This window comes from Solanum verrucosum, unplaced genomic scaffold (genome assembly GCF_900185275.1).
Source record: "Solanum verrucosum unplaced genomic scaffold, falcon-dt-bn FXZP01000142.1, whole genome shotgun sequence".
In the NCBI taxonomy this organism is placed as follows: Eukaryota; Viridiplantae; Streptophyta; class Magnoliopsida; order Solanales; family Solanaceae; genus Solanum; species Solanum verrucosum.
Window position 1 is genome coordinate 518043 of NW_026020259.1, and position 15859 is coordinate 533901.

A 15859-nucleotide genomic window follows, 5' to 3' on the forward strand; every position below is an offset into this window, starting at 1 on the left:
TCCCTCCGTCCACAATTATTTGGCAGGTATACTAAAAATAGATGTCCAAGATTAATTGTCAATTTAAACAATCAAGAAATAATTAGTCACTTTTTTCCAATTCTGCCCTTAATAATAGTGTAGTTCAATTGAAAAGTTATGTGGATTTTTGGTATTCTTGGTATAGTAGGGTTATATTAGTTAAATTACACCTTGTATTAAATTTTCCTTAAGGGGTGTGCATGACCTTACCCTGACAAACAATTGTGGACGGAGGGAGTAAAATACTTTCTTTTGCAACAACATTTAATATATTCCAATGGTAACTCACTCGAAAGCGGACATGTGTCTTCCATAAGAGCGGCAGCTATCTTCCAGCCATCTTGACCAAGTAATCGCATCAGAATCATACTAAAAGCCAACACAGTCCCAAGTGGCGGATTCAAGATTTTTGTTGAGGGAGTTCGAAGTATAAAGAAGTGAGAATATAAAAATTACAAGATGAAAAATCGAGCAAGATGGGAGGAAAATATTAATTTTAATTCGTTAAATTTAACATATATTGTCATGTTGTGTTTAGGTTCTTCCTACTTTTACTCTGCTTCATCGAGCTTTTAAAATTTCTACTATTTTTTTCCTTCTATTTTGCAATATTCTATTTTTTTTGAATTTTTTCCAAATTTTGAATTAGTGCACATCAATCACATGTTACTTTAAAAACCATCAAGATTCTTTAGAAAAATGTAAAAATCGAGTTACTAATAATATTCATTGATCAAGATTCTTAAGAAAAGAGGCTTGGTCCTCTGACAAGACATCTCTTTCTCTACTTTAGGTGTGAATTCATTCTACATTGAAGAAAGAATCAAATATTCATTGATCAAGTCATTCACTCCATCTTTCAGGTTTGCTTGTCATATCAAGTGATGCAAAAAAAAAAATAGGGGCGGCTCTCAACCCGATCATCCAATTCACTCTAACAAACATAGCGTGTTATTCTTTATTTAAAAGAAAGAGTTGCTTCTTATCAATTCACTTCATTATAGTGACATAAATACAAATGGTATTATATACTTTTAAAAATAAATATATTGTGTAACTAGAAAGTTCATTAAACAGTTTAATTTAGAAAGTTCATTAAATATGTACACAAATTACATTTAGAAATCAATTATCAATGCTTAAAGTCATCTTCCCAAAATAGAAGTTTTAAAATTAAAATTCTAACTCTGACTATGCCTCAAACAATTAACTCCTCCTGTGTGAAAAATCTAACCAATGTAATAGAACAAGGGATGCATCTTGATTTTCTTTTTCTGTTTAATTATGATACACATATACAATGATACACTTAGATAATGTGTCTGTAATCTGTATATACACATAATATATAGACTGTCTTGATTAATTAGCCTTGTACACAACAAGCATTCAAGATCTCTTTTATATCTGGATCATCACCTGCTTCTTTGTCCTGCCACAATCAAGTAGATAAAATGAGACAAGAATTATCCAAGTTTCATATGATAAAATCATGACGAAATTTCACAAATAGCGGAACTTTGAGCCTTAATTACCAATCATAGCGATATTTTAGCTAATTACCACATGTAGCAATAATTTACTTTAAAAAAACTCGTGATACATTGTATCAATTCGCTTTGTATCAGTGTATCAATTCACTGTCTATTGTATTTGTTCACCTGTATCAGAGCGAACAGATACAGAGCGAAACTGATAAAACTCAAACTCTCATTATGTATTACAACTTGTAAATCTCTCACTATTTCGGGTAAACAGGCATATGTTTGCTCTGTCAAGTAATTTTCCCAAAATCAACTGGGGAGTACCCTGATTTAGTGAAATCTAAATGGTGTTGAGAAAAGTCGAAAACTAACTAGTCGGAGAGCATGAAGCTTCGAGCTATTCTCAGACAATGACGAGTTATTTAACGGAGCCTTTAAAGAAAATTATGAGTCACATTGGTGCATATAAATTTTGTATCAAGATTGAGAAGACGAAGGGACGGAGATTTACCTTGTGTGTGTATGTAATGTTGAGAAGTTAAGTGTGGAAATTTCCACAAATATAAATAGAACCACTTATCCCTCAATCTTACAAAACTCATTCACTCTAACACCCACTTTGCTAGAAACATGTTTCTTTCTCTCTTTATTTTCTTCATTTTAGGGTTTCTTACCCATTCCCTAAAACTTCATCTCAAATTTTGAAAATTCACTCCAATCTATGGCCCTTCCTCTTACCCAATCCTCGGATGCCTTATTTCCTTCTATAAAAATCATCCAAACAGTGCGGGTCAGTACCAAGGGACACCTTGCAAATTGTATCAAAGGTGAAACGCCTAAGCACGTCTTGCAAGTCCAACACTTTGCCAGATTTAGCTGCCTGAATTAACAACGAAACAAGCCTGGTTTCGACTACTTCTTGTAGAGTTTTGACGACAAACTCCCTCAATGAATTTGTGTTGAATTCATGGCCAGCCAATTTACGCTGGGCGCTCCACAGCTCCCCGTCCACGTTGAATATCCCACGCCCTAGAAAATCGCCTAGAATATCCGTAAGCGGCTTCCCCTTTGGATAATTTATAAAATTCGTTTTGAGAATGTACTCAACGTTATCCGGATTAGCTGTGATTATGGTCTGAGGAGCGCCGAATCGCTGAACTAGAATGGTTTGTGTTGGGGATTCAGATAAAAGTTGAGTGTACCAGTCCAATAGTCGATGTCGATTTTTATAGAAGGAAATAAGACATCTGAGGATTGGGTAAGAGGAAGGGCCATAGATTGGAGTGAATTTTCTAAATTTGAGATGAAGTTTAAAGGAATGGGTAAGAAACCCTAAAATGAAGAAATTAAAGAGAGAAAGAAACATGTTTAGTGGGTTTTAGATTGAATGAGGTTTGTAAGATTGAGGGATATAAGTGGTTCTATTTATATTTGTGGAAATTTGCCACACTTAACTTTAAAAAAACTCGCTTTGTATCAGTGTATCAATTCACTCCATCTGTTGTATTTGTTCACTCGGTTATCAGAGCGAGTCGATATAGCTCGAAGCGAACAGATACAAAGCGAAACTGATAAAACTCAAACTCTCATAATCTCTCAGTATTGCGGGTAAATAGGCATATGTTTGCTCTGTCAAGTAATTTTCCCAAAATCAACCGGATAGTACCCCGATTTAGTGAAATCTAAATGGTATTGAGAAGTAAAGTCGAAAACTAACTAGTCGGAGAGCATGAAGCTTCGAGCTATTCTTAGACAATGACGAGTTATTTAACAGAGCCTTTAAAGAAAATTCTGAGCTACATTGGTGCATATAAATTCTGTATCAAGACTGAGAAGACGAAGGGACGGAAATTTAACCTTGTGTATGTTTGTGATGTTATTTTTACCAGGACCTGCAACAATAATTCCTCCTTGTCGCCTGACAATTTACAAGCTTATTAGTCTCACATTATTCCAGTAAACAGTCACTAATAATATGACAAAAAGACATGTTTCCGCATTTAAGTCGTCTTGCGCAAAATTCAAAAGAATCTAACAACCAAGAATGTTATATACCAACTATAAGCTAAAATGATAGTGAAACTATGGCTTATGGTTTACCTATAGATAAACGGAAATGATAAAGTTCTTTACCCCATTCACTTCAGGCGGATTTTACAACAACGGAATTACTTGGATAAGATGATTGTTCCTTGTTTTCTTAGTATACCAAACTTGATTCGGTGTTTGGGAATTGGGAGTCCACCATCAAAATTGTGCAACTTCTAGAAATAGTAAATGTCGTCCAATTACAAGATATGTACTCGCCCTATTAGCAAACAGATTCAACAACATACCCTAGTGTAATCCCACTAGGTGGGGTCTGGGGACGAGAGGGTGTGACCTTACCCCTACCTCGTGGAGGTAGAGAGGCCGTTTCCGAAAGACCCTTGGCAAACAGATCAGAAGATTATAATAGTATCTATGGAAATTGACCTACCAGCCACCTCGTGTCCTGGTGTCCTTTTCAAAAGAAAGCTCCCAATCCTGTCTATAGCCTTCCATGTATGCCTGTATTATTTTCAAACCTGCCTATATTTGATGTAAATAAGAAAAGATGAGCAAGACCACTATTAGAATACATTGAGAAGCTGGAAATGCTACACTTTATGAGCATCGATCTTATTTGCATACCCCGGGAGTGAATGTAGTTGTAATGCCTGACACAAATCTCAGAGCCTCATAAGACCTATAGCTTGGATCAGCATAAACCTCTGAAATAACAATAATGAACCTCTGTCAAGGTGTCACATTTCAAAAAACCGCAGATAAAGAAAGCTTTGAAACAAAACCAGAATATACTTTAGCTTAATAAGAATGCCAATGTAACAAACTAGCAACACTTCTAGCAGCTGTCTTACAAATTAATCCTCGAATTTTTTTGGGTCGTGATAGGTTTTTGTCTTCTGGATCTTTCTAGTTTGTTTAGAAGGGGAACATAACATCACGTGATCAGGCCCTGGTACTTTCTTTCTCTTTACGTTCGAGGATGAACGTGTGTTTTAGTAGTGAATGATGTAATAACCCTCTTAGCCATTCTGTGAATTTTTACCTGTTTTGACCCTTCCCGTAGCTTTAGAATTATACGCATCAGATAGAATATATCTTATATCCCTCACTGCTTCACATTGTTAATTCTACTAATGCAGAAAAATTTCTTTTAGGGGAAACTGTAACTTATAGTGCAATAGCATTCGAGCGAGGTCACTGGTCGTGTGGAGCATATATATCATTGGACATTGCTAGAACTGAGTTCATGGGATATAACGGACTTCCAGTAACAGACACTGAGCCACTGTGGACACAAGGTCTTTTATTCGAAACTTACCTCCTTTAAACTTTGTTTGCTCATAGAATTTTCTGGCCTGGAGAAAAGAAAAAGAAGGGGACACGAGTCACAACTAAATCCAGCTTTAATGAGCTCTTGAAATCATAAAGGAGCAAGAAACAGAAAGGAAGCAAACAACTGCAGCACAAGTCGAAATGGGCTTAAAAAAAGAAGAAGATCCTTGTAATAGAGAAAACTTCTATTATTGGCGTAATACATAAACAGACACTCAAACTTTGTCGTAACTGGTAACTAAACATTCCAATTTTGAGTATGCACATCTAGACACCATAACTCGTCTCCGCTATTCTAGTTGAACACTCCAACTTCAAAAAATGATCATCTAGACACCTCCAAAATGTATGTGTCACATCATAGTCGGGTGTCCATGAGACACAATGGGGACAAGTTGGAGTTTTAGTTGTCAGTTATGACAAAGTTGATGTGTCTAGATGTCCACTCTCAAAGTTTGAGTGCTTGTACTTGTCAGCTGAGGCCAAGTTTGATCGTTTCTTTATCTATTATGCGTTTATTCTTCATACCCAAAATGATTGTGAGAGTTAAGAAGCAACTTCTAAAAATGGGATGATGTAACTTGGGACAAGAAAAATGGAAGGTGTCATAACCGTTTAAGATTTTTTTGTTATTGTTGATAAGTAACCATTTAAAAAATTTCTCGAAGGGGAAAGAATAAAGAGAGTTAATCCATGGATAAGCAACTCGGTGCAAGAAGCATCGCTGCTATATACCTGATCAACACTACCAGGTCCAATCAAAACAAGTGCAACTCCAGCTGCATCCATCTTATCCTGTGAACAGAAGATGGTATAAGGATGTAAACTGTAGTAATGGTGGAACTTAAGGATATGTGCACTGTCACTTTGTGGTTAGAACAACTTGTTTAACGAATTGAAGATAACATAATCTAAATTAAAATGACAACATACTCAGTGTAATCTCACAAGTGGGGTATGGAGAGGGTAGTGTGTATGAAGACCTTACCTCTACCTTGGGAGGTAGAGAGAATGTTTCCGATGGAAAATCTATACATTATGATAGACACTGCAACTTATGCTATTCCCACGACTTAACTCGCCAACATCAAACAAGGATACTAAAAGACTAGTCATTTAGACCTTGGAAATACATTAGTCAACCTTGGGATAGTTTCAGCAGAACACTTGGAAGAAAAAAAATGATGACTTTCGAAAATGTAGTCAAGAAGAAGCATTACCTTCTCAGCTGCAAGATAATCAGCTCTTATGCGACAAAGGACACATCTGCAATCGGGAACTAGCATAAGTAGAACATACTTCACCAATAACATGCTTTTTGATTACCAGGTTTTGAAGAAATAGAGCATAAGGCCATAGAAAGATTACCCAAAATGACGAGCAAAGGCGACAACTGCTTTCCTATCTTTCCACAGATCCGAAATAGGTACTCCTTGTCCATTCAGATCAAATACTTGAACATCGTCCAACACATTGATGGTGTCCTCACTCACCACTGGAGTCTCAGTTCCTATTTCAACCAGTACTCTAATATTTATTAACAAAACTAAACATCTTAATTATCATTAGTAGTCAATGAAGTGTATTGAGAACCATGAGGTCTGATGTTCAATTCCCAACGGAGGCAAAAACACTAGGTGATTTTTTCTCATCTACCCAAGCTTTGAGAGACAAACTCTGTATATATGTCTATAATATACCTTGAAGAACTATCATATTTTATAAAAGGACCCCTCAAACATATCTGTTGGATTGGGGCATCTGGTTATTGTGCCGCTTTGGCCCTTGAGCGTGAATCACCTGAGTTCGAGTCTTGGCTAAAATAATTCGTATTTATTATGGTGTTTCATTGATTCTTTACTTCAATTGGCGTACTAAAGATAGTGGTATCCCCGTCGCCTACAAATTTTGGGTCCGCCTCTAGTTATGTGTTCAGCGTAACTAGCAGCTTAGACTCAAACCCAATATTTGTTTCGAAAAATTTGTTTAATATGTATAAATAATCTATCCAGAACCCAATATACGAAATGAATTGTGATTCGTAACGCATAAACTAAAAATATCCACTCCACGTCTAGAGAGGGGTGGAATAACTACAATAAATAAAGTTGTACTATTTCTCTATTTCACATAATAACATTAGTCATAATTTATAAACACACACTCAAACTCTTGACTTCACAAGTAACTACTCCAGCTTTAGAAGTGCACGTCTAAATACCTCAACTTATAGTCTCAACGATCAACTAAACACTCCAATTCGCCCCCACAATGTCTCATGGACACCCTACACTAACGTGACTTGCTCTATGTCTAGTGGACACCCAACATCACCTCTATAATTCACATAATATCAATAGACATAATATATAAACAAACACTTACACTTGGCCTCACCTAGAACGTAACCACTCCAACTTTGAACGTGTACATCTACAACACCTCAACTTAGTGTTAACTAGCAACTAAACACTCCAACTCGTCCCCACTATATCTCATAGACACCCAACGTTGACGTAACACATAAATTTGAGTATCCAACTGACAAAATGAATACGAATTGAGGTGCATACTCAAAATTGGAGTACTTATAACAAGACAAAGAAGATAAGCTAACCTGTGGAGCTGTAGATAACAGAGGAGGACCTGTGGGAGGCAGAAATGGCTGAAAAATTGGGGGTTAAGCTGAAATTGCAGTTAAAACTAAATGGGTTTGTTGTCAAATTAACATTGTAAAGTGGGGTTTGACGAATACTTCTGCTAACTGCAACAGTAAGGCCAGAATTGAGAGAAATAGCCATTGGCGTAAAGAGGGTAAAACAGAGGATTCTTGAATGTCCGAACTTTTGGAATTGTGGAAACTAAGCTTACACGTGGTTAAATACGCCCTTCTTAAAAATATTTTAGGAATAATACGTGACAATTTGTATTCTCCGTGACATTCTATCTGTATTACGTAATATAGGATGTATCTCTACTTGTTTAATTTTATCTGTACACATTCAAAGTTGAAGGGTGTAGATTTTGGTTAAAGCCTACTTTTTCAATTGAATGCCTAATTTTTGGTATGAAAGAAATCGTATTTCATTTGTCATAATTTATGTGAGGTAGTTTAATTTGACATAAAGTTTAAAAAAGAAGGAAATTTTTTTTGAAACTTATGGTCTAAATAAGTAATACATATTTGTGTGATTATAATTATTTCAGCAACCACAACATACTCAATAAAATTCCACAAGTGAGGTTCGAAAAAAGTAGAATGTACACAGATCTTATCACTAACACGTGGAGTTTGAAAGACTATTTTCAAAAGACTCTCGAGTCAAGTGCAACAAAAATGAACATTTTAAAGTTTAAAGTTAATTTGTTACTTAACATAGAAATGTATCATTTTTTGAGATCAACTAAAAAAAATAAGACATATAAATTGAAAAAATAATATTAATAATTAATTTTTTACTTATTCTTAAAAATTTATAAGTAAATAAAAAATATTATTTAAAAATAAATAAAAATCTAAACAAATATTATAAGGTGGGGTGATGAAAGATGAGGAGGTTGGGCTGGAGAAAGGGGATAAGTTAATTTCTTCTATTTGTCTTAAATTTCGAATAAAGATATTATATTCAAATATATATATAAAAATATATAAAGCAATTTAATTTTTAAAATTTATAAATTCTTATAATAATTTATTTGATCCTTAAGATTAAACCTTGGTCACATGTTAATATTATTTTATAAGTAGATGAATAATAAAATGTAATTCTAGTATTTTAAAAAAAAAACCTTAAAATTTAAATAATGTATCACAATAATACATTTGAATTTACAAACTTGTTAGAACTAAAAAAACAAAAAAAAAATCTTGAAAAAAGAGATTGCAATGTACCTAATTTTCTATTAAAAGTAATTTTATTCTTTAATCTCAAATTTAAAAACGTAATTTTATTAACTTACCACAATTTTTTTAGTTCAACTTTTTTCTTTTATAAACTATGCATTAGTGTTTCAAACTATCTTTCTTACCGATAACAAAAATGGTGTAAAATATCTATAAAGTGCAACCAAACTATCTAAACTTTTATTTTAAAAACGTGTAAAGAAAAGTTGAGAAGATAGAATATTCTTGCACAATGGCATATTCGAAAATCGAGAAATTATAATTAGGTAATTGAGTCCCTATTTAATTTGGTCTGGTCTTCCAATTCCTGACCCAATGAATACGGGTTGATCCAAAAGAAATTGACACCCCCCACCCCTACCTCCGTTAATATTACAAAAAAACAATATATTATTTTTCATCTTTTTTTTTTTTTTAATCTAGAAATACGAAAGTTTAAAAAAGTATTAAAATTTATAATCTTAATAGGTATTTCTTTCATCTTAAATTATTTATCTCGATTTAAAAAAAAAATTATTTTAAATATTCAAAATAAAATTAACATTTTTTTATTTTATGCTCGATAGTAATTTTCTTGATGGCAAACATCTCACTAAGTGAATATTTTTTAACGAAGAAAGATCATATATTAAGATACACACGATAGTCAAAAATCCTTTTATATAAAAAATAAATACGATAAATAATTTGAAAAGTAGGAGTTTTTTTTTCTTTGACAAAAAAAATTAATGGTCAATTGAGAGTTATACGTCCGAAAGATGAAAGTAATTGAAATTGATGTATGGACATATTAGGATATACTACCTCCGTCCCTAATTACTTGTCCACTTTTGAATTGACACACCTATTAAGAAATCAATTAATGACATAGTGAGTTTACCATTTTACCCCTATTAATTATGAAGTGGATGAAAAGTTTTGCATTATTCAAAGTAATTAGTCATTTAATTGAGGGTATAATAGGTAAAAAAAATTGTCATTTCTTGATTTGTCAAAATGGACAAGTAATTAGGGACAACTATAAATGAAAAAGTGGACAAGTAATTAGGGACAGAGGGAGTATAAGATTAGAAATGATTTTTGAAATAAGGTGAGAGTGATATTTGTGGTGGACAAAATAAAAGAGGTGAAATTGAGATGATTTGGATAGGTGAAATGGAGATATACATATACCCAGTAAAGCGGTATTAGAGTTGGTTATTATGTGTGTGAAAAGAACTTGAGATAGGTCGAAAAAACAGGGAAGAGAGATTTACCCAAGACAAAACAAACCTACAACTTATCGAGAACATAATCATAAGATTGAAAGATATGGAGGTCGAAGATTAGGATAAACATTTAGTAAATAATCGAGTATTATTTAATTTCTCTTATTTAGATAAACATTTAGTAAATAGTCGAGCATTATTTAATTACTATTATTTTTATTATTATTACTCTCATACTATTTTAGTCTTCAATTTGACTATTATATGTTGTCTCGCTAGAACCATTGCTTCAATTACCATATTATTTGTAATTGTTAGTGTAATTACTTTCTCCTCCCCTTTTTAACACGACTTCTTATTATTATATGTCCTTTTCATAACCCTGAGGGGTAGCTCAGCTGGTAAAGGCCTGAGACAAAGTCCTTTAGGTCGCCGGTTCGAGCCCCAGCAGGGCCACTGGAGGCATTACAAACCGGCCGCGTCTCCAGGGCCCCGTGGAACTAACCGTGGTGGACCCGCCTTGAAACAGCGGGACCCGGTGGGTACAGCTAGTCGGGTTCGCAAAGCGACGCCCGGAAACCACGGTAAAAATAAAATAAAATATGTCCTTTTCATACTAAATTTTGATATGATAATTTACTTAAATCGAAAACCTCTCTTCATTTAAATACGAGTAAGACTGTGTAGACATCGTCCTCTCCGACACAATATCAACTTTCAACCCGATAAAGTCGGGTCGATTCATGTGACCCGTTATCATTAAGACCTAGAAATTTTCAACATTCTTTCCTATTTACTAGGAAATCGCCTCCCTTTTTCTCCCCTTTCTCACTTTACTCTTCATACTTCCCAAGAAAAATAACTCCGGGAGAATTTTCCGGCAATGGCGGCCATGATCCGCCTGTTCAGATCTTCATCATCTTCCTCATCCAATTCAATTTCCCTTATCAGTAGATCTTTATCTACTGCAGCTGCATCTGAGACAGTGAAATCCCAATCTTACCCTCATAATCCCCATTCTACAAGTGTTGATCCCAAGGCTAAAACTGTCCAATGGGTCTTTTTGGGTTGTCCTGGTGTCGGAAAAGGTACATATGCTAGCCGTCTTTCAACCCTTTTAGGCGTTCCTCATATTGCTACCGGAGATCTTGTTCGTGATGAGTTGAAATCTTCAGGTCCTTTGTCAAAACAAGTAAGTTGAGCTGTTTGTTCCCTTTTTCCAATAAATTTGGGTTTAACTGTTAAGTCAAATACTTAGTTTTTCCATTTTGGGTTTAAAGCTTTCTATATATTGGTAGTTTTAGAGATTGATTTCGTAGTGAGTCAATCGGAAACAGTCTCTCTACCCCACAAAAGTAGTGATAAGGTGTGTGTGGATTGTTGGATTACACTGTTGTTGTGGTTGATTTCTTTAGGAGTCAATACACAAAGGTAGCGATAAGGTCTGGGTACGTCCTAACCTCCCCAAACTCCACTTGTGGGATTACGCTGGGTATGATGTTGTTGTTGATGATGATGATTTCTTCAAGTGTCGCCTGTAGAACCGAAGGTGGGATTTAAAGACGGTGGATATATATGTATATATGTTCATTTTTTTTGTATGGATATGTTGAGAGTTGGAGATAGTGGGTGCTAATATCAATTGCTTGTTTGCTGAATTCGACCATAGTGTTTAGATGAACTCAAAACCAGCTTTCAGGTTGTAAAAATGTGAACTTTCTGATTCATTAATGATATGACAGTTACACAAGTCTTATCTGGTGATGGTAAGGTTAGATCTATATGCCTTGGCCCCTAAGGAGAATGGAGGAAGTTTTTAAGTCATTGAGTGTCCAAGGTAGAGATGAAGAACCAAATATTGGGAAAGGAATTCCTTATGAATTATGATAGGGAGGGGTATGGTATGCTAGATTGAATCTAATTTGGGAGAATAGAGACCAAGAAAATTTGATCCATTCAGGTGATGTCTGGGAAGAAGTTTGTGAGCTCTTAATCAACAATTTAGAGGTTTGGTGGTAGCCTAATAATGGGAAGGAGGTCTTATCTGGAGTCTTACTTACTCCTATGTTGTCCAAGACGAAAAGAGTAGAATATCGCCATAAAGCTGTGGGCTTTTTATCCTAGCAGCTTTTTGGAGTACGAGAAAGAGGGACAGTGACTTGAAAAAGGACACAGAACCCAAATATGTAAAAGTTGAATATGTTTAATTTGATTTGGTTTATAGATTAGTAAACCAACATAGGGGTAGTTAGTTTTGGTTATTATTATTTCAAAACCAATCCAACCCCTGAATTTAATTAGTATTTGATGCATAAGATCAACTATGCTCAAGGATTTTTTTCTTATAAAGAGAGATATGTTTATAGCATATATGTCTTGTATGCTATATTGTTGTCAAGAGGTCGAGACGATTCCTATACTTTTGGGGAGTCTTTTAGTCATGATTGAGATTCATATACCAGTACAAAATATAGACATATTCTTGAAGTTTTTATTTATGTTTTGATTTTTGTGTATTAGCCTGAGATAATCTAAAATGGAGCTATATGGTTAGTGAGGATTCATATGGCCGACCCCTGCTTGAGTTTGGGATTGAGGCATAGTTGTTCTTATTATATCTATTTCCAGCTTTATGGTGTTACTTAATGAAATTGGTTCATCTCCTGATCGGCTTCATTCTCTTTCAGCTTGCTCAGATTGTCAACCAAGGAAAATTGGTTTCAGATGAGATTATACTGAATTTACTATCTAAAAGGCTCGAGAGTGGGGAAGCTAAGGGTGAAGCTGGATTCATACTTGATGGATTCCCTAGAACTGTGAGACAAGCAGTGAGTATACATTTAATTTCCTGCATAAAATTCTGTCATTCTCAGTTTGTCTATGCCCTCTTGGCTCTGGTTATCTCAAAAAATACTAGGCTATGACTGAGAATGAATTAGCCATTCCCGTCTAACCAAAAAGTGAAAAGCGCTGCTCAATTTAGGTGTCAATGTTAAATGCATTAGCCTGAATATTGGGAGTCAAGAGTGATGCTTGAAATAGTGTATTGTTGTATTAGTTACTTAAAAATTTCATAAAATAGGATTTTGTTACCACTGTTCATTAAAGTAGCTTCTTGAATGCTGCTGGGAATTTCTGCCCTGTTCACAACTTCACACTACTTCTTTGTCTAGATATATGATGTGACTTTTGGTAAAAAGCATTGTAACAAATACTTCTGATTTCAGTCTTGTCGGCAGAGGTATGGGAACTGGGCAAGAAAGTGAAGATCCTTTGCCACATTTTGCTACCTTTTTGTCTATGAGAAGGTACCCCGCTTCCTGTATGTGGCGGCGGGGTTTGAAAAGATTATAGAAGTGATATCAAAAGTCTACTTCCTATTCTAGTGACTTTTCCAAGTACATTCGTGCAATCTCAATTTATGTCACGCGTGTCAGACAAAATTTTGTGCTAGTTCTCTTACATTTGTGTCTATTTCTGCATCAGGAAATACTGACTGAGGTTACAGACATAGATTTGGTGGTTAATCTCAAGCTTCCAGAGCGGGTATTGGTTGAGAAATGCCTTGGCCGAAGGATCTGCAGTGAATGTGGAAAGAATTTCAACGTGGCATCTATAGATGTCGCTGGTGAAAATGGGGCTCCTAGGATCAGCATGGCTCCGCTTAACCCCCCCTCACAGTGTGTTTCAAAGTTAATCACTCGAGCAGATGATACAGAAGCTATTGTTAAGGAAAGGCTCAGTATATACTGGGATAAGGTATTGTTCTGATATTTTAACCACAATATTTTCAAGTTCGCTAATACTCTAATAAAGTATTTTTTCTTCAACATGAGTAACTACTATCAAAGCAACATTTTTTCCCCTCATAAGTTAACGCCTTAATAGTCATTCAGCATCTATGCTATTATCAGGCTTTCTCTAGAAAACGAAAAAAATAGAAAAACTGTATGATTCTCATTCTTTTTTATGATTGCAGAGTCAGCCTGTTGAGGACTTCTACCGTAGCCAAGGAAAGTTACTGGAATTTGATTTACCGGGAGGCATCCCCGAATCATGGCCTAAGTTGCTGGAAGTTCTCAACCTTGATGAACAGGAATATAAACTGTCTGCTGCAGCTTAGTTTCTCTCCGCTGCTTTGCATGTGTGCACACGCTTAACAATTTTGCAGAAAAAAGAACATATTCATTGGTTTCCCTTCTATTTTCCTCTTAATTTAAGTCAAATAACAAACCTTTTGAGTGTACTTTGAAGCCGTAAAAATACGGTGGCTGCCATTGTTGAATTTCAAATTCATATGAAGAGGTCTGTTGTACCATAGTTTCAACTAAGAGTTATAAAGATGATTATTTTTTACAATTGTGTAATAAGCTTATAGTAATTGATACATTCTGATTTAATACTTAGGTAAATGACATATAATCTGATATATGCAACTAATATGGTTTTATTTGGTGCATTAGTAAATTAATGTTGTTGTTAGTTGGTTGATCTTTTGGCAATTTCTCCAATTACAACTGAAAGTTGTCAATTGGCTTCTTTGCAGGTTAAAAGTGTTTACTATGTAGAAGAGAAAGGGAATTGACTTTGAGCTAAGGGTGTTTTGGAAATAATCTTTCTTATCTTATGTAAATTATACGGTATGTATAGATCAAAACGCATTGGTCAAATAGGGGGAAAAAATAAAGGAGAAAAACGTGCTTACACAAGTTTTGGTGCCAACACATAAAGTCATCCAAGTGTAACATCAACTTTCTTTTATTTTGTCAAGATTTGAATAATGCCAAACACTAATTAAAATGAATAATTCAACTAATCTTTTGGTCATGGAAAATTCTAAAGCTATCCAAACTAACAAGTAACAATATAGAAAAGAAACGTGTCTAATTTATAAGCCAATAGCATGAAAAGAAAGGGTAAAAGAGGAAGTACATAAAACATTTATTAATGGATTAGGATAATTTTAAAGTCAATGATTAAAGTGATAACTAGACAAAAATAGTTACTCTCCTCGTTTTAATTTGTTTGTTCTATTATTTTTCCTATTTTTAGTAAAATTATTTTTTCCACTTACAAAACTTGTACTTAATTTTAAATAAAATACATGTTCAAATACATTTTTAACTTTCAAAGTTATTTTTTATCATTTCATCTTTAAAAACGTTTTTTTTTTTTGAGTTTCAACTAAATATATCCATGTTTATGTGACACACCTATGTGGCTTCCTCACATATCAGAATTCTTATTTAATCTTTCATAAAAGTCCAACCTTTCATTAAAGTCACAACTCTTCATTTTTTCGTTCACACATTTTAAAATCCAACATATAATTCCAAGGCACCAAAAGAATAAAGAATAAACGAAAAAAATTGATTTCAATTGCAATGCGACATTACTAATCTTGCGCTTGTCAATCCACAACTCATAACACTGCTGAAATGTTGAATTCATAACATTTGGTTCTTTAGTAAACAAAAACTTCCTATTTCTGCCACTATTATTCGTAGGTTTTCTCTCGCTCTAAGGGAGTCTAATTCAAATAGATTAATCCAAGACACCAAAAGAATAAAGAATAAACAAATAAAATTGATTCCAATTGCAATGCGACATTATTACTATTGCGTCTCTCAGTCCACAACTCATAACGCTTTTGGAATGGTTGAATTCATAACATTTGGTTCTTTAGGAAACAAAACTTCTATTTCTGCCACTATTATTTGTACGTTTTTTCCGCTGTAGGGGAGTCGAATCAAATACATTAATCTAAGGCACCAAAAGAATAAAAAATAAACAAAGAAAATTGATTTCAATTGCAATGTGAAATACTACTCTTGCGTCTCTCGGTCCACAACTCATAATAC

General features: G+C 34.4%; 2 protein-coding genes across 2 annotated transcripts; one reads left to right on the forward strand and one right to left on the reverse strand.

The window, feature by feature from the left end:
- Positions 1 to 1260: 1260 nt before the first annotated feature.
- Positions 1261 to 7717, reverse strand: LOC125833473 (thioredoxin-like protein AAED1, chloroplastic). The gene is made up of 9 exons (XM_049512640.1): positions 7504 to 7717; positions 6255 to 6396; positions 6107 to 6152; positions 5622 to 5681; positions 4873 to 4909; positions 4179 to 4258; positions 3985 to 4076; positions 3363 to 3423; positions 1261 to 1453 (listed from the first exon to the last, which is right to left on the reverse strand). Exons 1-9 carry the CDS (start codon positions 7685 to 7687, stop codon positions 1388 to 1390), a joined length of 768 nt encoding a protein of 255 aa, XP_049368597.1. The 5' UTR covers positions 7688 to 7717; the 3' UTR covers positions 1261 to 1387.
- A 3084-nt stretch (positions 7718 to 10801) lies between these two features.
- LOC125833471 (adenylate kinase) lies at positions 10802 to 14385 on the forward strand. The gene is made up of 4 exons (XM_049512638.1): positions 10802 to 11190; positions 12686 to 12826; positions 13485 to 13757; positions 13978 to 14385. Exons 1-4 carry the CDS (start codon positions 10882 to 10884, stop codon positions 14119 to 14121), a joined length of 867 nt encoding a protein of 288 aa, XP_049368595.1. The 5' UTR covers positions 10802 to 10881; the 3' UTR covers positions 14122 to 14385.
- The last annotated feature ends 1474 nt before the right edge of the window (positions 14386 to 15859 follow it).